Source organism: Rousettus aegyptiacus, unplaced genomic scaffold (assembly GCF_014176215.1).
Source record: "Rousettus aegyptiacus isolate mRouAeg1 unplaced genomic scaffold, mRouAeg1.p scaffold_m13_p_8, whole genome shotgun sequence".
Taxonomy (NCBI): Eukaryota; Metazoa; Chordata; class Mammalia; order Chiroptera; family Pteropodidae; genus Rousettus; species Rousettus aegyptiacus.
In genome coordinates, this window is record NW_023416311.1 from 63,274,149 (window position 1) to 63,298,358 (window position 24,210).

The 24,210-nt window shown below is 32.1% G+C and overlaps 1 protein-coding gene across 2 annotated transcripts in view; it reads left to right on the top strand.

Annotated features, from left to right (window-relative positions):
• EDIL3 (EGF like repeats and discoidin domains 3) overlaps positions 1 to 24,210 on the top strand; it is a 371,848-nt gene that overhangs the window by 265,931 nt on the left and 81,707 nt on the right. For both annotated transcript variants that reach the window (XM_036225528.1, XM_016123146.2), the window contains 3 exons: positions 12,509 to 12,664; positions 13,998 to 14,142; positions 19,069 to 19,253. In XM_036225528.1, the coding sequence (XP_036081421.1) occupies positions 12,509 to 12,664; positions 13,998 to 14,142; positions 19,069 to 19,253 (486 nt within the window). The remainder of the gene's footprint in view (positions 1 to 12,508; positions 12,665 to 13,997; positions 14,143 to 19,068; positions 19,254 to 24,210) is intronic.

Consider the following 24,210-nt stretch of genomic DNA (forward strand, 5'->3'; position numbering starts at 1 on the left):
ATGTCAGCATTTAAAATTTCAGGACAATTGCTAGCACTACCAATAATACCTTCATAAATGGAAAGGTATAGAGTGTTTTCATAGCAAAACTTGAAAACTGTTCTTTTTGACACCATTGTTATTTGCATGATACAAATAATACACTGAATTAAGAAAAACTAGAGAACACAGAGGGATAATGCATTTCCTCTGACAGCCAACCTTTCACTGTCCTGGACAGAGAATTCTCAATTTTCCCTGTACTTAAAGTAATCGAATATCCTATTATTTTAATTTTCTGATATATTCAACACTGACCTCCTTCACACTCACTTTGAAGTCCACTCACTGAGATAAGGGAAGCAGAGGCAAGCATTCAGATGGACCCTAAAGTAAAATTCCTCCTCTCATTCCTGGGCCAACTGTAAGAAGTATTGTACCTCTCCGGACATCTATCTTAAAATTTTTTTTAATTGATTATCTCCTTAAATTTTTTCAACAGTACTTCTTCCTTCCTTCCTTCCTTCCTTCCTTCCTTCCTTCCTCCCTCCCTCTTCCTTCCTCCCTCCTTCCCTCCTCCTTTCCTTCCTTCCTTCCTTCCTTCCTTCCTCCCTCCCTCCTTCCTTCCCTCCCTCCTTCCCTCCCTTCCTTCCTTCCTTCCTTCCTTCCTTCCTTCCTTCCTTCCTTCCTTCCTTCCTTCCTTCCTTCCTTCCTTCATTTTTTGTGGTAGATTGGTTTGCCATGATTCTTTTGATGTTTACCTTTCTATTTCCCACTTCACATCCACATAATAGTTATTACTTGTCAATACTGGCCACCGATAGGAATTTAAGAAGTTGAATCCCTTGCCCACAGTTTCTCCCCTTCATAGAACACTCACTGCCTCTGTGTTTGTGCATTAATGATTTTTTCCCTTTTTGGTAGTACCTCAGGCTTCAGTATAAACTTTCCCATCTAACTTAATCTACAGATTGAAGTCTTTAAACAAAATACCCACAGTTCAGTTCATTCCTGAATGTGAAGCTGTGAATGTTGAAATATGTGAAGAAACATTAACCATAGCAAGTACCAATAAAGGGGAGATGAGTACAATCTAGTGAAAGCCCCTCAGAAACAGGTACAAATTCAGAGGACGCTGTTATCCCAGGCCAGGACTCTTAGAATAACCAACAGTTATACCCATGACGATGTATTGCTTCTGTTGCATGCTGTTTAGTGAATGAGGTATTTCACTTTGATTGAAGTTTCACCAGATGCAAGGGGTCCTAAAGGTTATAGTTTTTTATATGTTCATTTACATGTGTATTTTCATTTTTTTTTTTAAGAAGACAGTTGATTGAACACATCAAATGCTGACTAGGATTCAGAAGAATGGAGGACAGTTTAGAAATCCTCTTATCTGGAGCTTCAGAAGTATTTTAGTTAAGAAAAACTGATTGAAAGAAAAAACATTTAAATTCTGTTTCATGTTTTGGGGATGACTCATACCCATAAAGCATTATTGATACTTTAGTTTTTATTTTTTTGCTTAAATATAATGGCGAAGTTATTCAAGCATAAAATTCTAGATGTGAGTCATTTCCCCCAATATTATTGATTGTTTTCAGTAAATTGCCTTTGCAAGAGTTTTCAAAGCTTTTTCATGTTTTCATAGGCAAAAAACAATCTCCTTCCCAGTCACATATCCATAATTCAGTTAAATTAAATTGCATGATTAAAATAACACACAACTCGAAAAAAGACAGGTTGGAGAATAGACACAACCGACTCATGATTAATGTGCAGTTTACTCGGCAAGACAAGGAGAGTGGGCATGACAGAGAATAACTCAGAGTGCCAGGATGTGTAGAGCAGCACATGTGTTTAACAGTAAGAATGAAGAGTGTGTGTTGATGAGGTCATTGGTGATATGGAGGCTGCTGAAAGAGAAACTCTGTTGTAGCAACTACAATCAGTCATATCAGAACTAAGTTACTCCTTTCATCCTGAGAGGCTTTCCACCTTACGCACATTCATGATGCTTCCCACCACTCAGGTCTCTACAGAAATTGTAAAGATGCATTTGATAAACTACTTTATATTAATTAGATAATGTGAAAGAACAAGATAGTTCCAGTTTCCTGTATTATTTAAGTAGAGGCTTTTGGTGGTAATGTTCCTATCTTTTTTTTTTTAACCCCTTAAGTGATATCTTTATAATCCAAATATTTAGAACTGCCTGAGATGCTCAAGTTGCTTCTCATATCACACAGAGCAGTTACCTGCTCTTTTTGCCTGAAGCTTATTTGTATTGTGAGCTCCAACCAAAAGCCCTCCTAGAGGACCGTCTTCACTGTGACATGTAAAAGTATACTTAAAGGAGATCGAATATGGGCAATGCTGCGGCTAGAAAGAAAATCTCATTTACAAATTTAAAAGTTAAAATGTTATTAGTGCAAAATCATTATCCGAAAATTGCAAGTAAATACCTATATTCATATACTTCCAGACCCTTGATGTTAGGAAAAAGAGTTAATTAAATGAAATCACTGCCAGAGGTAGAACGTTAGTACATAAAAGAAAATCTCTATTAAGATAAAAGTATCATGAATAATGACAACTTACAATTTTTAGGTGCTCTAATTTTCTCTAGTTACAAATTTTTCTTATAATAATTACATGAAAAATAATGTTTTTAATTCAATAGAAGGACAGCTCTGATGTTCAAGTGATATACTCATTTCCAGAAATAGCAAAGCAATCGTAATTTGGTCATTTTCTTCTTAAAAAATGTGTTTTCAGTTTAGTTTAAGCATGGATGTTGGAACATCTAATATACAGTAACGGCAAATTTCTTCAAGTTATATTTTAACAATTCTAATGATGTTATATATGTCAGTCTCATATTGTCCAGCAGATTATTTTGTTATCTAATCTTTTACCTGATACTTTTATTATTTGTATAATAATCCATAACCTTTATCATTAAAAAATTATATCAAAAATTTCTATTCACTAGTACTTAGTAGTCAGTTTAAACAAATTGCAGTGTTTTGTGCAAATTATGAATACACTGATATACACAGTTGTTATAGATTATCATTATTATTTAAGTACTGCATACTTATATAGCACTTTAATATGCTATGTAATATTCAAATTTGTGTGTTTTTAGCAACTCACAAACTATCGCTTGTCTGTATGCCTCAAAAATCATGAAGTATTTAATCATTGTTTGCTTTAAACATGACTTTCCCAAAACTAAAATGAATCAGACATTTATTTTTCTTACTAATTGATCTTGTTAAGTTAATTAAACAAGGATACAATTAGACTGAGTTGGCTTTAGTGCCTTAGCAGCCTGCATAAAGAAAGCAAAACCTAAGGACAACCAATTGCAAAGATCCAACTAGGTTTTCTCGAATAATATAAGCACTTACGCTATAGCCAGTCAAGTAGTTTCCTTGCCTTCTACCTTTTCTGTATAAAAGTCTCTTTCCTAACTCCTGTTAGTAGAGCAGTCCTAACCACTTTTTTTTTGGCATCGTCCCAGTTGAATTGATTTTTGCTCCAATAAACTCTTAAAATTTTCACTATGCTTGTTTATATTTTCACAATCTTCGATTGACAAATGCTTTCTAGAATTTCTTTAAAAAGGATTTCATTCTCTTCACTTCCACAAGTACTATAAAATTTAAGAAAATCCAATGTTTTTCAATTAAGTAAAATAAGGAAGTAATTTCTTTTTGCAAATTGTGTATGTTCGCATTTAACGTTTCGATTTTCTTTTCTTTTCTTTTTTTTTTTGTATATAGTAATATCAGCTATCAGTCAGCCACATACTTGAATGCACTACTTAAGCATGTCACACCTTATGGTAACAAACTTGAGGTAGAGAAAAACAATTAGATGTTTATAGAGCTACTCTTAAAGCTAATTGCTTATTTAATAACTAGCTTTTGCCTAAATTACAACCATAAATAATTTTAAGTATGTTACATATACGTATGTTTGAAATGCTTGTGCACTGTATTTTATACAAGGGAATGAATCTGAGAAAATAATTTTGTATGTGACAGAACTACTATACCAGATGACCATATTTAACTCATTTTCCTGGAGAATAGAGGAATAAATGGGAGGAACAAATGACCCCTTCATCCAGTAAGGATATCATTTGCCAGCACTGATTCAAGGATGGATTTCCTTGTTTCATGACATTGTTACTCATTCTCTACTTTCCTTCTCATTTCTCATTCCTTATAGACACTCAGCCTACTAGAGGTAACATGTAACCTTCATTTCATCTTCCCCATGTTTATTTAGACAAGTGAATGGAAAGTTCATAATGTTATATTGTACATGTGCGCTTTTAAATTTATATAATGGTATTGCATATATTTCATTCTGTTCTTTTTCACACATTCTTATGTGTTTTAGATGGCCATGTATAGTTTATCACTTCTGACTCTTAGAAAGCATGCCTATATGTATGTATGCAAGAGCACCCACAGATACACATGCACATGCATATACATTTTATATTTTTAAATCTCTGTCCCTCTAGAGACATTCACTTAAGCAGCTCTTCTTTGATAACATAAAAAAAATCTACAATAAATATGTTTGCATTTTTCACTGAGCACTTATGCAAAAATTTTTCAGAGAAAAATACCCAAGAATATGTAGCTTCATTTTACTAACAACTGACAGATTGAAGTAGCTATTGCCAGTTTATACTCCTACAATCAACAGAGGACTACTTCACCAATATTTGATTTTATCTTATATTTTATTGTGCCATTCTATTGGCTGTGAGTTGTTATCTTTTTATTTAATTTGGATCGATTAAAAAAATATCAACTGATACTAATATTGGTCTTTCTTTGTCTCTGAATTTTATATCTTTCACTCTGTTTTCTGTTAGTTTCTTCATCCCTCAGAATTTCCATAATTATTCTAAGAATTTCTTTGCCATTTTATTTGCATTAATATTTGCAAAATATTAGTGAGTAAAACTGCTGGTGTTTTAGCACAAATCAAGACAATAACAGCAAACTGTTCTAGTAGTCATTATTTTCATTTCCATTATGCACATGTTATACCAAAAAAATTTCATCTTATCGAAGAATGTCCTTGATGAAGCACCAGTGCTTATTATTTTTATTAACTGTCAGTCTGTATGATGAAACGGACAGTACGCATAAAGCCCTATTGCTGAGTACTGAGATATTACCTCAAGGAAAAGCATTTGGTAGATTGTGTTAGTTACAAGCTGAACAAGCCCCTCATTTTTTGAGCATGTTTACTTCGAAGAGCAACTGACAAACTGTGACTATTCATATTTGGATATTTAGTAGATATTTTCTTGAAAATGAAGAAATATATGCCACATTGAGGAAAACAGCTGACAGAATTTTTTGCTAGCAATAGAACATTAAATTTCAAGTGAAAATGAGAATTTTGGAAAAAATTTATCTGTCAGTGTGAAGTTGGTAGCTTCCATACTTAAGGATTTTTTTCTGACGAAATTGGTGGTGATATTAATGAAAGTGACTTTTAGATATTATATAATGCATAATGTTAAAAAAGCATGCATGGGTAAAAGATGTATTCAAAATGAAAGAGAAACCAATGAATTTTAACATAATGAAGATGAAAGTTCAATGGTAGATTTCAGATTCCACACTGTAATTAAAATTTAAGAAACTATTTCTTGTCAAGTTTTGATGTGGTAGCAAAGAAGAATATGCAAAGGTCATTAAAATACTCTTTCTTTTTCCAACTACATATTAGAATGAAGTTGGGTTTCTTCACATACTTCAACCGAAAAACTTTTGCCATAGAGTGAACATAGAAGCAAATATGAGAACCTACTGTTCTTCTTTTAAACAAGATATTAAAAAGATTTTCAAAAATATAAAATAACTTCTCAGTAAATTTTTGGCTTTGGACAATATAATTATTTTTTATAAAACTAATTATATTTTTTGTTATTTTGTTATTTTAATGAAATAAAATATTTCTAAAATTTGTCAGTTTCACTTTAATAATAAAATAAATAAATATGCATATTATTGATATAGATAGCTATATATCTATGTCCCACGGTGCTTTGTTTGAGTGTATTCACTCTTTGGAGCCTTGGATAATTTTTAAAATTAAAAGAGACTTGAAACCTAGTGTTTGAGAATAGTGTACTAAATAAGCACCTGTCAGTTTTGGGCATTACAAGTATTTTCTCCCAAGCTGTCACCTTTCTATTAACTTTACTTGTGATATACTTGGTTGAACAGAAAGCTTTAATTTGGGAGAAGGGTGTGAGGGTGGAGCTAATTCATTTTTCTCTTCACATTCTATGCTTTTCTGATCTTAAAAGAACAGTTTCTTCAACACTGAGGTCACAAAACTATTTTTCTGCATTTTCTTCTATTAGATGAATAGAGTTACTTTTCGCTTTTGATCTTTAGTACATTCCAATCCAAGTTCATTTCTCTATATACGAAAACCAGTTATCCCAATATTTTTTACTAAATAATCTGCCCTCTCCCTGCTGACTTGTAATGCTGCCTCATGTATGAATATATATCCAGGCCTCTTCCTGGATCCCCCTTCCAATTCCACATGGATATTTATCTGTCTCTGTGCTAGCACTACATTATTTTTTATTAAAATGGTCTTGTAATGTCTTAATATATGGCAAGCCTTCCCCCAATTGTTTATATCTTTTCCAGGATTCTTTAAGCTACTTATTAATAAAAGTTTATTTTTCAATTTATAATTTAAAATAAAAACTATAGATTTTTTAAATTAAGTTTATTGGGGTAACATTTGTTAATACTATTATATAATTTTCAGGTGTACATTATAGTTTAACATCTGTATATGCTATTGTACGTTTACCACTTTCCTTCAGCTACCATATATCTGATATCCCCTTTACTCACTTCACCCTTTCCCTACTCTGCTATATTTGACCCTCTTTACTGCTTCTACCTCCCCCCTCCTCCTCACCCCTTACACTCTGGTAATCACTAGCCTATAGTCCATGTCCACGAGTCTCTGTTTGTTCTGTTCATTTGTTGCTTTTAGGTTAGTATCCCACATATAAGTGATATTACATGATTTTCAACTTTTTCTGTCTGGCTTATTTTGCTTAGTGTGATTATCTCAAGGTCCATCCAGTTTGTCGCAAATGGCAGTATTTCACCTCTTCTTATGGCTGAGTAATATTCCATTGTACATATGTACCACAGCTTCTTTAGTCCATCATCTATCGTAGGACACATTGGTTTCTTCCATGTCCTGGCCACTGTGAATAATGCTGCTATGAACATCGGTTTGCAAATATCTTTTCGGATATGGGTTTTCCAGTCTTTGGGGTAAATACCCAGTAGAAGGATTGCTAGATCTTATGGTAGATCAATTCTTAATTTTTTGAGGAACCTCTATACTGTTTTCCATAGTGGCTGTGCCAATTTGCAATCCCACCAGCAGTGTTTGAAGGTTCCTTTTCCCCCACATCCTCTCCAACATTTGTTATTACTTGTCCTGTCGATTATAACTATTCTAACAAGTGTGAGATGGTATCTCATTGTGGTTTTGTCTTGCATTTCCCTAATAGCTAGTGATGTTGAGCATCTTTTCATATATTTGTTGGCCATTTGTATGTCCTCTAGGGAGAAGTGTCTGTTCAGGTCCTCTGCCCATTTTTTGGTTGCATCCTTTGCTTTTTTGTTATTGAGTTGTATGAGTTCTCTGTATATTTTGGATATTAGGCCCTTATCAGAGGTGTTGCTTGCAAATATATTTTCTCATTCAGATGGTTATCTCTTTACCTTGTTGATAGTTTCTTTTGCTGAGCAGAAGATTTTTAGTTTGATGTAATCCAATTCATTTATTTTAGCTTTTACTTCCCTAAACTATAGATATTTAGAGTGAATTTATTATGGCATAGAATAGTATTCTCAACTTTGATGAAAACTGCAAAAATTTACAAACAAAATTGAGGGAACAAATTTATTTTGCTCTCTCATACACCTAAATTATACTGGTCCTCTCTTATATCTTTTAGTTAAAAAATATTCTCATATGAATTGTTTATTAGGTTAAAATTTAGCTATTATAAATAACATTATCGATTATATTTTTTTGCTATTATAAATAACATTATCATTCCTTTTGCTATTATAAATAACATTATCATTCCTTTTGCTATTATAAATAACATTATCAATTATATTTTTTTTACTTTAATTTTATTTAGATTTTGAATAGGTAAGTTATCCATATATTGCAAGTTTCAAAAAACACACAAAAGAGTATATATTTCAAATTCTTCTTCCCACTTTTCTTTCCATCTGTTTATCTCCTATTGAAGAAACCATTGTTAACAATTTTTTTTGTTTTTGTTTTTAAAGATATTATAATCATGTACAAGAAAATATGCATATATATTATTTGCCTTTTACAGTAATATAAACAGAAGTATGCAATACACACTTTTCTGTTGCTAAACTCTGTACTTTTTCCACATAATTTCCAGATAATTGTAGAATTTATTCTTTGATACCACACTGAAACTTGATGAGAGGTAATTTTTTAAAAATTTTATGCTAAGATATCTCTTTCACTCCTTCTTTCTCCTCCATTTCTCTCTCTTTCTCCCCATCCCTCCCTTCCTTCCTTATTCTTGTTCTTCTGTTTAACAACTGAATAATATTTTATTTTCTGGACTTTTCCATAATGAATTGACTTACGCCCTTAGTAACAGACATTTTAAATTTTTGAAGTTGTGTTCTGTTACATATAGCACTGTGGGGAACAACTCTATACCTACATCAATTTGCCTGTGTGTGATTATACTTGCAGGCTACATTTCTAGAATGAAATTCCTAATTTTATGAAAATGTGCATTTGTCATTTTGTTCCATGTCACTAAATTGCCCTTCATAAAAGACTCATTTATACTTCCACCAGGAATGTACAAACTTGATGATATCTTTGCACTTTGCTAAAATTGGTAAATTTTAGTATCTTGGGGTAGATTTAATTTAATATATGAGTAAGAGTGAGTATCTTTTCATATGTTTAAGATCCTTATGTATTTCCTTTGATGTCAACTAGTGAAAAACTTTGCCCATTTCATTTTTCTATTGGGTTATTTTGTTTTATCAATGTATAAGTTGTAGTTTCTTTGATTAATCAATTCTTTGCTATAACATGACTTGGAAAATAATAAGTTTGTCATTTATATTTTGACTTTATTTTGATTTTTATCTTAAATAATTTTTTTTTGTTGTTTAACATAATAAAATTTTTAAAACTAATGCCACAGTTAAAAAGTCATTTCCATCTCTGAGATTACTTTTAATTCTATATTTTCCTCTGGTACTCTTGTGGTTTCCTTTTTTTTTTTTTTTTTTAAGTATAGTATTTACCTGGAATTTACTCTGGGATGAGATGACAGATATTGACTTAAATTTATTTATTTAATATGTCTACCAAATTGTTCCAATCCAGTAATTGAATATTCTCTCTATTCTCCACTGAATTAAAAATCGCTTATTTCATATACAAAATTTCTTTACATAATATGATCTATTTATTGATTTCCTATTATGTTTTATTGATGCGGTCCCCAGAAAACTTTTAACATAGTGTCTGGGGTGGTTTGTATAGACAGAATAAAAGTCAGATCACCTTTTACCCAATGTTATTTTAGCAAGAGATCATAAAGTAATGTTGGAATGGGATAAACGAGGATTGCAGCAGGGTTTTTTTTTTTTTTTTGGTGGAGATGTTTCTAAAATCATGGTATAGCCTTCCTCCATGGCTTAGTTTATTTTTCACAGGAATATAGATTCCTGGTATTAAATTTGAGTATGCCATGATGGTGAAATCGTAGCCCTTTCTTATTGAATTCCTTACTATCCAAGCTTAATAGTGCTAGATACATGAGAACTCAGAAGTTCTCAAAACCTATTAACTATTAAGAACCCAGGAACCTGTATTCTATAAATCAGTTTTTAGTTTATATTTTTATTTAATAAAAACAGCACTGATATTTAACTACAAATGCCTACTAAAAGTAGATAAAACCCTATTTTGGTGCTGATTTACAATCTGGAGTTCCAGCTTTCTAAAGTATATATTCAGAGCTTGTAAATATTAGAGCAAATAGGAATCTTTTTAAACATCATTTCTGATGATTTAGAGAGAAACGTGTACTCAAATTCTTATTTTTTGGGTTATGCTTCTATAATTTAAGTTTTAGAAAATTAGTCTATGGCTCATCAGCCAAAAATCTAACAGAGGTAATTTGGCCATCTACAAGAGATATAAACAAGATAATTGAAACAAGATAAAAGATAATTGAAAAAGGAATGTTCAGCAATATCAAGTGTGGAGTTTGGCTTCCAAAATGGGAGGAAACATGATTCAAACTGTCCCTTGTTTATGTTGTATATATTAAAAAGTTTCAGACTAGAAGAGTGTCAGATTAAAAAATGAAAAAGAATGTCACATATAAGACACTAGATGCAGATTGCTCTTCCATAGCTATGTGATAATTTACTTAACATACTAAAATAAAATATTTTTCAGAGGTTATCTATCCCAAATCCCACAGTTAAATTTCTAAAATCAATCTTTAAAAAACTAATTGAAATAATGTTAAGAGTAATAGGTAAAATTTATCTTTTTGGAGGATATTCTCTTATCTGAGACTCCCACAAAGAATGTGACATAGAATGTATTCATGTAAGTAATTTTGATGTTTGAGTATTGAAATGAGAAAAGTAAAATTGAATATCTGAGTGAATTCACTCAGCATTGTTGGATTAAAAAGGAACCACAGACTCAGAATTTAAAATCAAAGATGTTGTTTATGAAGTCCGTATTGAAAGTACTTACCCATCAGAGGCTAGGGACTAAACCATGCCAGTTCTCTAACTCAGCAAAATTTCAGGTTTTCTTTATACTTAGGGTAGGCCAAGAATTGTTTTGTGAGCACCACTTGGGGAGGAATCTCATGACATTTAGAGAAGGAAGATGAGACTGGGAAATTCAGTCTGGGAAGGAAAATAGGCCTGGTCATGTTGGCAGACTTTCAAAAGCCTATAAGTGTGTTGCCTACATGCAGAATTCAAGATTGCCCGTAACACATTTAAAATCTATAAATCCAGGGAAGTAAAACATTATAGGCCTTTTTATAAGACCACCACCTCCCTTTTTTTTGAAGTGGGAAAACTTTAAAGATTGGTTTCTGTGTTCTAATTTTTAACTTTTTGAATATGTGACATGAAGTTAGGTAGGTAGGAAGAGAGAGGGAGGGAGAGAGGTTGGGGTGGAAGGAGGGAGAGAGAGAGAGAGAGAGAGAGAGAGAGAGAGAGAGAGAGAGAGAGAGAGAGAGAGAATAAATAGATAAGTAGATAGTAGATAGCTCTAAAACTGATTTATAGAGGGGTAGTTTCTTCATGCATATCCTCTACCATTTCAGATGTTAACTCTCTGAGACTCATCAGAAATTGAAAAATCCAATCACTTATGAGACCCTGAAGGTTTTCTGGTTTTCTCTGGGAAATGGTCTCTGAATTATTAATGATACAGTAGAAGACAGTTAAATTTTTCTGATTCATAATTGGAGTTTTATAGCAATTTGTTAAGAACATTGAAACAGTTCCTTTCTACTAAGTTTAAAATCTTGCGGACATCAGGAAAGCATTTTAAAGGGAATGGAACAATTTTTAATGTTTGCCATATGTTAATAAAATATTCTTCTTACATTAGAGCATTTAATCATTATACATTAGGTGTCAAAAGGAGTTCCCTATTTAAGTACGAGGAGAATATTAAAATTTTCATTAAACTACTATTACTCCCGCGGCAAACTATAGTAAGGTGGTTTGAAATAGAGAGAAAATACAAAGAGAAAATACCAATTAAAAAGTCTTTATATACTGGAATGAAGGGAAAAGCCACTACCTGGTGAAAAACCCTCCATAACTCAGTGGAGACTACAGTATAAAGATCTGGAAACTGTAAATATTTCTGTTTGTTTTGTTTTTTTGTAATAATTATTGCTTTCACTTTTTATTATTCTAACACTCAAAGATTTCGAGAAGATTTTAATGTTTTAAGTTAAATTGAAAATTTTTGAAGCCCAAAGCAGTTGAGGCACATTAATAATTATGTTGAGTTTCATTGTAATATCACAGGTTATTTTGACAAGGTGATATTCTCATTTTTCAAATTACTAAGCCACATCTCCATATTATAATTAACTAATGTTATCTATACTTGTACTTTGAGGGTGCACTTCCCCTTTCAAAGTTCGTTCACAAATATTGCTTTACCTAAGAAAAGCATAAGAGAAAGATTTTGAACCTAAATGATATATATTTAATATTCATTAAAAATATACAAAAATATTAACTTTTTGTATCATTTAAAGTCTATACTAATAAATCCAAATGTTCTATTCCCAAATGAATATTGTCACTATTTTTATGCTGAAAGCAATGAGATTACCGTTATCTTGTCTCCTTAGATAAATTTACAAAGAAAAATGAGAGTTACTGGTGTTATTACCCAAGGAGCGAAGAGGATTGGAAGTCCAGAGTATATCAAATCCTACAAAATTGCCTATAGTAATGATGGAAAGACTTGGTCAATGTACAAAGTTAAAAGCACCAATGAAGACATGGTAAGTCTGACTTAACATAATTAAAAAGTAAAATTTCATTAATGATCACTGGTTATCAAATGACTGCTGAGTCTTCAGCAGAAGCTTTTTGTTATTAAAAATAAATTTATGATTTTAAAAAATTAGACTAGTGGGGAGAAGAGGGTCAGGAGTTTTCCCAAGTTATGAAGTGGACAGTGGCTACCATTTAAGACTTTCTCAGACTGTAACCGGTGGTCCTATAAACAATTTATCACAAGGTTGGCATAATCCTAAGTATGACAGTCACATTTTATTTTAACAGTAATCACCTTTCAGTTTATTTTATTATTTTGACAGATTAACACTGTCCTTAATCAAGTAACTATAGATCAAAACTATTACTTTTAAGGAAAAATTATTTTTAAAGCAAATTTGTATTTTTAAAGGAAAGCATCAAGTCATAGAAAACATGTATGTCTTAACATTGAAAGAAAATTTTCTCGTTTAGCAGAATAAAATATTTTCAATGAAATGGATATAATTTTCAATGTCTTTTGCCTTTTTATATGATGTTACTGATTTTTATTAATTTTTTTAAAAATTTAATTAAAAAATATTAGGACTGTAACTAATCCCATTTTAAAGCAAGTCATTATAATAGACCAATAAGTTTTATAAAAGATTTTTTAAATTACCTTCTTAAATGAATTTAAATATAATTTTCTGATTGCTAGGTTATATAAAAGGTAATATAAAAATGAGATTTAAATAATTTTTAAAAATATACTTTAGTGGTTAATTTTTAGAAGCAAATATAGTTTTTCACTGAAGATATATGTAAAGAATTATGAGTCTTTTATCTGATGATCTGGGACTGACTGATAAGGAAATAATCCTGAGAAATCAAACTCTAAAGCATCCTAAGTCTGACCATAGCATTAGAGAGACAAAGTGATCAGGAAGTACAAGTAAAGACTGGTTCCTGAAACAAACAAACAAGCACTATACATACCAAGTAGCAAAATCGTCAGACCCAGAGTAAGCTGAAAGGTTTAAGGTGCCATTTTCTCAAAAAAGAGAAAGAAGCATCCTTCTGGCTCTGAAGGACTGGCCTTAAAATTGACAATGTCATCATAGTTGAGTATAGATTAAACCACAGGCCAAGAGTGGTTTATCATTTTGAGTAATATTTTATCTATAGGTTTTATATTCACTACTGATGGCAAGATTCTTTCTAAATGCTCCAAATCTCCAAATTATTTAATCCAGTCTTTGAAAGATTATGTTGGGTAGCATATAGGATCAATATATGAAAGTAGGTAATGAAGCTGTTTCAGTTAATAATTTTAAAGTCTGTATTATCTTTATACAGGTGTTCCGTGGAAATGTCGATAACAACACACCCTATGCTAACTCTTTCACACCCCCTATAAAAGCTCAGTATGTGAGACTCTATCCCCAAGTTTGTCGAAGACACTGCACTTTGAGAATGGAACTTCTTGGATGTGAACTGTCAGGTGAGTCTCACATAATCTGTTTCGGTATTTTCTTTTTTCTTTCCTTCTTTCTTTCTTTCCTTCCTTCCTTCCTTCCTTCCTTCCTTCCTTCCTTCCTTCCTTCCTTCCTTCCTTCCTTCCTTCCTTCTTTCTTTCTTTCTTTCTTTCTTTCTTTCTTTCTTTCTTTCTTTCTTTCTTTCTTTCTTTCTTCTTTCTTTTAAAAGGCACATTTGTATGTAGTTTGCTACTAACTAGCAATTTTTCAAAACTCATAGATATTCATTTCTGCTACAAAATGTCTAGGTCATGGTTAAGTGAGAAACAGTGTGTGTGTGTGTGTGTGTGTGTGTGTGTGTGTGTGTGTGTGTATTAGATAAACAAGCTCTAAAACATACTATAGAACAGAATTAATGTAGAAAAAGCAATGTATTTCTTTGAGTGATTAATGAAAGTGAAACAAATTCTCAGTAGAAATTTTTGTCAAATTTAAATGTGTCCTGTTTTCTGTAGTAACTATGATTTATGTTTCATGATAAAAGTTTCAGTTCAGTAAAAACTGGAATCTGCCTGACTTTATAAATTGCAGTTATATTTAGACTATGTGACATAGAAGAGCAAACTTTATCTTTGTCCACCTACTATAAGAACTTGTTTTGTTTTTTTGTTTGTTTGTTTGTTTTCATTTTAGGTTTTATGAAACATGTAAGTTTATCATTCTTCTCAAGGAGACAATACTTCAATACCAAGATTGCTACCATAAATTCATTTTCGAATTATACTTATCTAGCATCCTGTTAATTTTACAAACAATGGTTATTCGACTCAAAAATAATCTATTAAAGGACTCAGAGTTAAATAATCCTTGTCTTCCAGGATCATCAGTATTAAAGATAAAGATGAAAATAAAGTGTAGATCTCACAGTGGTCTCATTTCAATACAGCTAGATTCTGAACTAAATGGAAAATCTTGTCTAGGCATTTCACCATGTTATATTTTTGGTGATCTTGTATTTCCAGCATCAACAGTTATAAACTGTCTTTGCCACGGTGGCCTGAAATTGTTTTGTTCAAACAAATATGTTTTGAAGAAAACTAAAAATTTTTGTATATGGGACCTTTTACCATAATCTCCAAATATGAAAGACTTTTATCGAATTTACAGTAATACTTTTTAGTTAAAAAAAGGAGGACACATCCCTGCAAAAAACCAACTGAGAGTCTTTTGTTCATTTCAAAAGGTCGTGTTTGGTTAAAGTATACCTTATATATGTTTCCCTTTTTAGGTTTGTCTGCAATGCTGAGAAAGGGAATGATTTTTAAGCAAATAAAAGTGTTGAAAAACAACCAAACTTTAAATGAGCCCATTACAGTTAAAGGAATTAGAGACATTTAGCCAGACAAGTGAATCTATTTTAAGAATCACATTTTATATTATACATGAGTGTCTTTTATGAAGAAACAAACATACAGTTTTAGTACTATTAATTATCCTAATGGGGATGTTTTCCTTATTTTGGTGATTCAAACTGGCATATTGACTACCAATAAATCTCAGTACAATTACTGCTATACACTGTTCATATTGCATGTCACTATATCACCACACACCAGTCTCATTCCTAAGTCATTCATCATAAATCAATCAAGAAGAAGCCACAGTATGTTGAGGTTTGCTGCAAGCCCTGTGGTTTTTAGTTGCTTAACATCAACTTCCCCAATTTTTCAAGCCTTTGATTCACAAGGCTCATTCCCTCTTACGTGGTGCAGTTACACCTCTAAGGTGTGAATATATTTTACTTTCAAATTTGACAAGAGGTTATACCTCACACTTTATAGATTTTATAATCCTAAAAAAAAAAAAAAAAAAAAGATGTACTAATCTCCAAACCCTACAAATTTATTTTTGCATGCAGAGAATAATATCTCTCAATGGATGCTTTTAAAAGCTAGGGCACCTCACTATTGAAATAACTTCATTCAGGTGCTGTCCATTTCATTAAAAAAAGTTAATTTATTTATACATATGAAATCATATAGATGAGAAGGAAAATTTTTGGTATGAGACAAACTGGAAGAGGTTAGCTATAATACTTGGAAATAAACAGTAATATAATGTACCAAAATATTTCCCACAATCCAATGCAACACTATAAAGCCCAAGGCTACCTTATCGTATTCAATAAACTGTTATAAAATCTCTCAGCCTGCCTAGAAGATCAGCTGTTAATCTTTTCTCAGACACTTAAAAAGGAAATTTTCTAAATTCTCTAAAAGAGATATGACTTAAGATGTTTATAATGAAATGGATCAAATTATTAAACACTTCCTCTGGGATAAGTGCTCAATAACAGAGTAGGTATGAAATGAATTCTATGACTAAGCCAAAATGGTCAAACTAAAGGCATCTCTTCTCTATGCAATATTTAAAATACTACGTTATCACAAAAGGAGTAAAACAACTACTTTTCCTTTTCCCTTGTATTTCTTCTACAAGCTAAGTAAAATTTTACAGAGTCTGGTAGCATGGCAGGGTGGGGAATGGGGACTTGGTGGTAGTTATAGAAAAATGAGTCCAAAATCTACAAAATAGACAACACATTACTGTAGACCTGCCTAAAGATACATGGCATGTCATTAAGACTTTAGAACTTCTACTATCTGTGAGATATGTTATGAATTGTTTCTCCTCCAGAAATTACATTTAGGATTTTAGAGCTATTTGTATCATGAGACTTTGAGTATATGTCTCCTACCCCTGAAACCCAAGACTTGTACTGAAACACAATTGGCTAAACCTCCATGTTTGTTTTTGTCATGTTTGTATAGGATAGGCATTTCCTAGTAAATGGAGGTGAAGGCAGACATGGAAGAGCCTCAAGAGGGAAGAAGTAATCTGGATCTACTAAAATAGAAAGCAATTAATCATAGTTAAGAATTATTTATCAATAAAGAGTTCTGAACCACTTCTTTTAGAGCTTTGACTTAAAATGGCTTAGTTTTCTGTCTGGCTTCTTTTGCTTAGCATGATTATCTCAAGGTTTTCTGTCTGGCTTCTTTCACTTAGCATGATTATCTCAAGGTCCATCCATGTTGTCATGGATGAAATGGCAGTATTTCATCTCTTCTTATGGCTGAGTAATATTCCATTGTAATAAGTACCACAACTTCTTTAGGCAATCATATATCGTAGGACACTTTGGTTGCTTCCATGTCCTGGCCACTGTGAATAATGCTGCTATGAACATCATCTGTTGAGAATCACATGAGATCACTTATATGTGGGATATAAACCTAAAAGCAACAAATGAACAGGACAAACAGAGATTCAGGGACATGGACTATAGACTAGTAGTTATCACAGAGTAGAAGGTAGAGAAGGAGGGAGTAGGTAGACAGTTAAAAGGGATCAAATATAGAGGGGTAGGGGAAAGTGAAGTTTGTAAAGGGGACATCAAATATATGGTAGCTGAAGGAATCTGGACTTTGGGTGGTAATCACACACAATAGAATATACAGATGTTAAATTATAATGTACACCTGAAAATTATATAATTATATTAACCAGTGTTACCCAAATAAACCTAATCGTAGCCATTCATAAGGTATTCATTAGTACTTACTGATATGCTGATTTGGTATCTTAACATTGTTATCTGTTGGAATGAGCTTTACAGAAATAATAGAAATAGCTAATATTTACTGAATGCTAGTATATGCCAACATTTTTCTAAATACTTTATATTTATTAACTAATTTCTTAAAACACTTCTTTAAGGTAGTTTCTATTATTATCACCATTTTACAGAAGAGAAACTGAGGCACAATGTGATTAGTAATGGGTACAATGCCAAGCAGCTAGTAAGTGGGGGACCAGTAGAGTGTGAGGAAATGGCATTCATTGGAGAAGTCTCCTCCTTCTATCTTTGCTTTCTCGATCAAATTTATCTTGTGTGTTCCTGGACCAAAATGCAACAATTTCACATACAGAAGTCTCAACCACTGGCTAATAAAGTAACAGAATCATGATTCCTATCACAGGATTTGTATATGGAACTTTGTCACAGTTGTAATTCAAGATTGGAAAACCATGTACACGCATGAACATACACACATGATTTTTCGAGGACAAATAAACCCAAACTTTGCATCATGTCAAACCTGAAAACATATGTGACAGAGTAGAGAATCTTCTACAAATATCCAATACTAGAAGTTATTGAGTATGATTGAAATAGAAGAATATATAAAAAGACTTGCCCACTAATGGCTTTTGCTACAATTAGCTTATTCTGTTATCTGTAGTTTAAATCCTATACTTACTCAATGCCTGATTCATAGTATACGTTGAATAAATATTAGCTTCCTACCTTCAAGAAGAAGCCATGTTGGTGCTATAAAAATCAGTGATAAAGATTAACAGAAGTTTCTTAGAAAACACAATGCTATCCGGTTTAGAATACACCATTGGAGCAGTTTGTGAAAATGACTTTGTACTGAGGGAATTTTCATTTGCAGTATTATGGAAACAAATAAAAGAAAACCAAATATACTTTGTGAGAAAATGTTTCATTTTTAAAGGCACAATGAAACTGTTGAAAACTAGGGAACAGGCATGAGGCTATCAGTAATGAGACAGGGGAGAGCGTTTCAGCATTGTTTTCATTTTGCAAAATCATCTATCACAGAAAAGTAGTTTGAATTGTCTGTCTCGTTTCCAATTTTTCCAAAATATATTCAGACAAAATAGCCTGAATTGGCTATTTTGTTTTTTGATTTTGTTCCAGATTTATTTCTGATTATAGCCTCTTTTTTTGAATTTAGATGCTCCCTCTTTGGGGGAATGAATAACATTATGCTTAATCTTCTCTTGCCTATCCAAAATGAAGACAAAAAACTTCCAAAGTGATAAATTATTTTTCTTATGGAGCCCTTCTCATTTTCTTTCAGGCTGTTCGGAGCCTCTGGGGATGAAGTCAGGACATATACAAGACTATCAGATCACTGCCTCCAGTATTTTCAGAACTCTCAATATGGACATGTTCACTTGGGAGCCGAGGAAAGCTCGGCTGGACAAGCAGGGCAAAGTGAATGCCTGGACCTCCGGCCACAATGACCAGTCACAATGGTTACAGGTAATATTTTCAAAAACTCTTTCACCACCCACTGCACTCTTCCTTAGAAGACTTCCTTTTGGTTAAGTGAATGTTGGCATCATTACCTTCATAATAATTTAAACATACCTCCCTCTTTGGCTTAACTATATTGGTAAAACAGAAATTCCTTATGAAACCATGTCTGTGTGCTATTTTTACTCTGATCTTGATTTATAGATGCTACTGTCAGATTGATGCAGCAGACTGTACCAGATTGCACTATGTATAGGTCAAATTGATTGATTATGAGAACATTTTGCATTTTAACTCTCATCTATTCCGATGAGTCTGGTCAATATTGGTTTGAAAGCATCACAGTAGGAATCCAAACCACCTTGAAATCATGGGACTGACCTGCAGATTATTCCCAAGTAATCATAAATCATGACTTATTAGCTCTTTCGCTGTGGTTGCTAAGCAATGGAGCAATTTGATTATGTTCTCATAAGAGAGCTAGCTTATAGAAGGAAAGCGGAGACACTGCAGTCTATTTATCATTTGCAAATGAAGTAAGGTTACAGTTCGTGCTTTTTAAAAACAGTTTCCTTAAAATGCATTTATTTGTGGAGTACGTTTAAGTATGCACAGATTTGTTAATGTCTTTTATGGAAAAGAAAAGTAAGATGGCTTAATTCTAAAATGAGGTCATTTTATTTGGAAAACATGAGTTCTATTCTTACAAATATTTGTGCTCTATCCATAAGTTTCGAAATTGTGGTATTCCTTGTATTTCTGGAAATAAATGAAAACAATTAAAATAGAAAATGTCACTCATCAAACCAGATTTGCCACATCTGAAACTCTTGCCAAGTCACGTGAAACTTCCAGTAGTCTCTTCTCAGCCTTTTCTTCTCTGGCCCTTTCTCTTCCCTATTCCCACAGTTAGAAATATTCACTTTTTTCTTTACTTTTCCATGACATTCTATCTGTATCACTGTTGATCTGGAACTTTATTGAGTTCTTTCATTAACCACCATACTTTATGAATAATTATGTGTGTCTTTCTCCTTTTACTATTCTATGACTTTTTTATTTTGAAATATATTAATCTCCCCAGAGCCCAGCCTGATGTTCTTCCCTCATAGGCAGCAGTACTTATTAAATTAAATCATTCATTTAACAAGTGTTTATTTGTGATGCACCCATGAAGTAACACATATGGTGACACATGAGCAAGCAACACCATGTTCATGCTCTTAAGACATTACCTCTCTCATAAACCTTTTCTTTTATTTGGTTTGCATGACATCATACTTTGTTTCTTCCATCCTCCTAGCTGAGGCTTCCCAAAGTCCTCCAGGCCATCTTTCTCTGCTTCTTATCTTCCTGCCAACTTCACTGTCACCAATTCCCTAATTTAGTAAGTATTGTTTATTTCAATTACTGAAAAAAGGATTCAGCTACTTAAAATCATTTAGCTTCTCACCATCCCTACTATCACTTCCATGATTTAGGCTACCACCCTCTTTCACCTGAGTTTTTGCAGAAGCCCCACCTAATCAGCTTTCCATTTTCTGGTCTCACTCTTTTAAAATATATTTCTCAAATTATAACCGGTGTGATTTTTTTCAGTATGCTTATATGATTCTCTTACTCCATTTTTAAAACCTTTCAATTGCTTCTTATCAACCTCAGAATAAAGTGCACATACTTTAATATAACTTAAAAATCTTTGCATGACTTGGCCCCAATCATCTCTTACCACACTCTCCTAAACTTGCTTCCATTTCTCAAAACAAATGCTATCATTCTCTTTCCATTTCTTTGTAAATGTTCTCTTCCTAGAGGAAAAGAGTGGAAATAGAACCTCTGTTCACAACATCCCCAGCCTCCATTGGTTAAATCCTTCAGCTGCAATTTGGATACTCTTTCCTCTGGGTACATTCAGAGTATGCCACAATTTACAATTTTTAATTTGGCTTTGCTACCAGCTCCATCTCACACAAAATTTGGCTTAAGTTCTCTCCCATGTACTACTGTGTCATCTCTAATTCTCTCACTGTAGCACTATCACACTATGTTGGAAATTGTGTTTTCATGATAGATTGTTTATTCCAGTAGAGATGGGTCCACATATATCTTTTTGACTTATCCAACTTTTGTGCAGTACCTAACTAAACACCTGACACACAGTAGGCATTCAATAACTATTTGTTGAATGAATGAATGAATGAATCCAAATACGATCCAGTTTATTGATATGAACCTATACAGCATATAATTTTGACCCTCAATTTAAAAGACCAACTGATAACATCCTCAAGTTTTAAAATAATATTTGAAAAAGAAATCTAAAACCCCACATTAAAGATCTAGCCTTTATAATACGGGAACTAAATTGTTATAATATATAACCTTTATGAAGTTTTTAAGTTCTGAATTTGAAGAAACCATGGAAAAACTTCTTCCCATTTATTAGAATTGAATGGTAAAGCTAAACTTGTTCTTTGGTGCTGTGTAATATTTTTTTAAATTGGAAATGTTCCAGTCATACTTCAGAATAACTGAATTTAGCTAATATTATATGTGCCATAATGCCATGTGGAAAAAGAAAAAATATCTGATACCCTGTAAGTATCTCAGACAGGCTGGTAGATTCTAGAAATATTGACATGAAGGGATTGCCAATGGCAATTTTCTTTAGAAAGATGAAAATAAACAAATATTTTTACATGAACCAGAATGTACTCTTCAATGAAGACCTTCATCCATCACTTTTTTTTAAAAGATGGCTTTTCAACTGTCTCCTTAAAGTCACTTGTATACTGAAATTGATTCATTACGTTAGTGACAGATTTTCTGTCAATTCAAGGACCAGTTCTTCCAGTATATGTCTTTTTTTCTGTTGTGTCAAAACAGTCAAAATCTGTAGGGCAAGATAAATTGACATCTTTACTTATATTTGTTTTTTCTTTCTTTTTTTTTTTTTGATATCATGCAAGAAAGTGCTCCAGAATTGCTATTATTTTTAGTGTTTTCTCCTCAAAAGAATATAATCTGTTCAATTGTACATTGTTGTGGTTGTAAGGGTCTTTGTTGAAATAAGATTAACATTTTTATAGATAGTGTATAGAGTAACTCTGTTTTTGAATTGTTGACAGAGTCAATTTTTATTTTTATGTGAAGCTTCCGAATTTATAAATTTTAGTTGTGTTTTAACTAAGATGCATCAATTATAAGAAATAGCTCTTCAGAAAAGAAACAATGTCTGTCATTTAAATTCCCTTCCTTCATTAGCAATCTCCTGCTAATTGATTTTTAAAGACATTTCCTTTATATACTAATGATATATGTAACCTTCTAATAATGAGGTTTTTTTTCACTTTAATCAGTATTTCCAAAAGCTATGCAATAGATAATATCTGAAAATACAATTATTTTAAATGAGACCCTAAAAACATATTTTAAGGAGTTCTTATGTATTCAGATATCACTTTAACGTTTCATTCTTATTATCACTCAAATGTTTCTTGCAGTCTCTTCTATAAGGTCAAAATCTCAGAAGCTTCTCAAGAAAATGTTCTTGTGTTATTTTTTAGATGTGATCTTATATAACTAATTAGCAGCTTCCTTGAGCTACTGTTAATCATGAAATCATTCTGTTATTCCTATATAAACATGACAAAATGTGTTAAGTCCACCAAAAGCCCTAAATGAGAGGCATTTTTTAGATATTTGGAAAAAAATGTTTCATCACTTCGATGTGTTTGATGTTTTGTAATATTTTGAGCAAGAAGCCCTGCCAATGTGTGGTTTAAAAACATAGGTGTTTTTGGTTAAATAGCAGTTTCTGTCTTCAAAAAATCTTACTGACACCTGAGTTAAAAGATCATAAGCCAATTATTTCTGACTCATAGTTGGACATTCCTACACATTGTCAGATGAGATTTTAAAATAAGGTGCCATTTAACTCATTGAAATCATTTAAGATAAGACTATTATTTTCCGTGGTTAGTTTCTAAGCAAAAGACCCAGCAATTTTGTTGGATTTTTAAGGTAGATTAAATAAGACAAATGACAGAACAGAGGAAACACGTAGAGGTGCTCAGCAAAGGGTAGCTCCCTTCTTTCTGTTTCTGGTAGCCTGTTTAACCTCAAGAGAGCATAATCTGATACCACCAATTATAACCAAGAATGAAGATACATATACATATTTTTTGCTTCTTTCAAAGGGGATTTCCAATAAAACTATGAAATGTCAAGTAATATATTATTAGATTTGTTGCAACGCTTGAGAGTTGGTGATAAGTTACATAAATTAGCATTGACAAAGAAATTTTAATTTTTTTAAATCTAAGAAACATATTTTTCAGATTCTTTATCTAGGAATAGCAGTAATATACGTTAATAACTCAAAATTAACATTATGTCATTCAACAATGTTCTTTACTGAAATAATGTTCTTTTTTAGATTGTTCTTATGTCCGTTTTCAGTAGCTTCCAACAGATTGAGTAAATCCCCTTCATATTTATATTTGTACTATACACATTGATTAAAATTCAGTGTGAAACTGGGATGTTTAATGACATTCTATCAGGAGTTGGAGTGTTACTGATGATAATCTTATGAATTGTGAGGAAATATTTTGGTATAGTAGATGCAACTAAACAAGGAGTACTCTAAGAATTAACTTGGATTGATTAACAAACTCTTTTTAAATGATGAGAGACATCATAAATTTTCTTAAAGTGAATACACTATGTGTATATTGGTCGTCTTATTGGTAGTGACTATAGAATGTGGATAATTCACGATTCATAATTGAATCTACTAAAAAGTTTTTTAGATTTTATAAAAGGTTTTAGATTTCACAAATGACTAACAGGAAGGAAAATGACACAACATCACCTAAGAAATGGCCTTTCGGTCTATTTCAGGAGAAATTTGCTAATTTAACGTAGACCACATAGTATTTCAACCAAAGTATTAGAATTA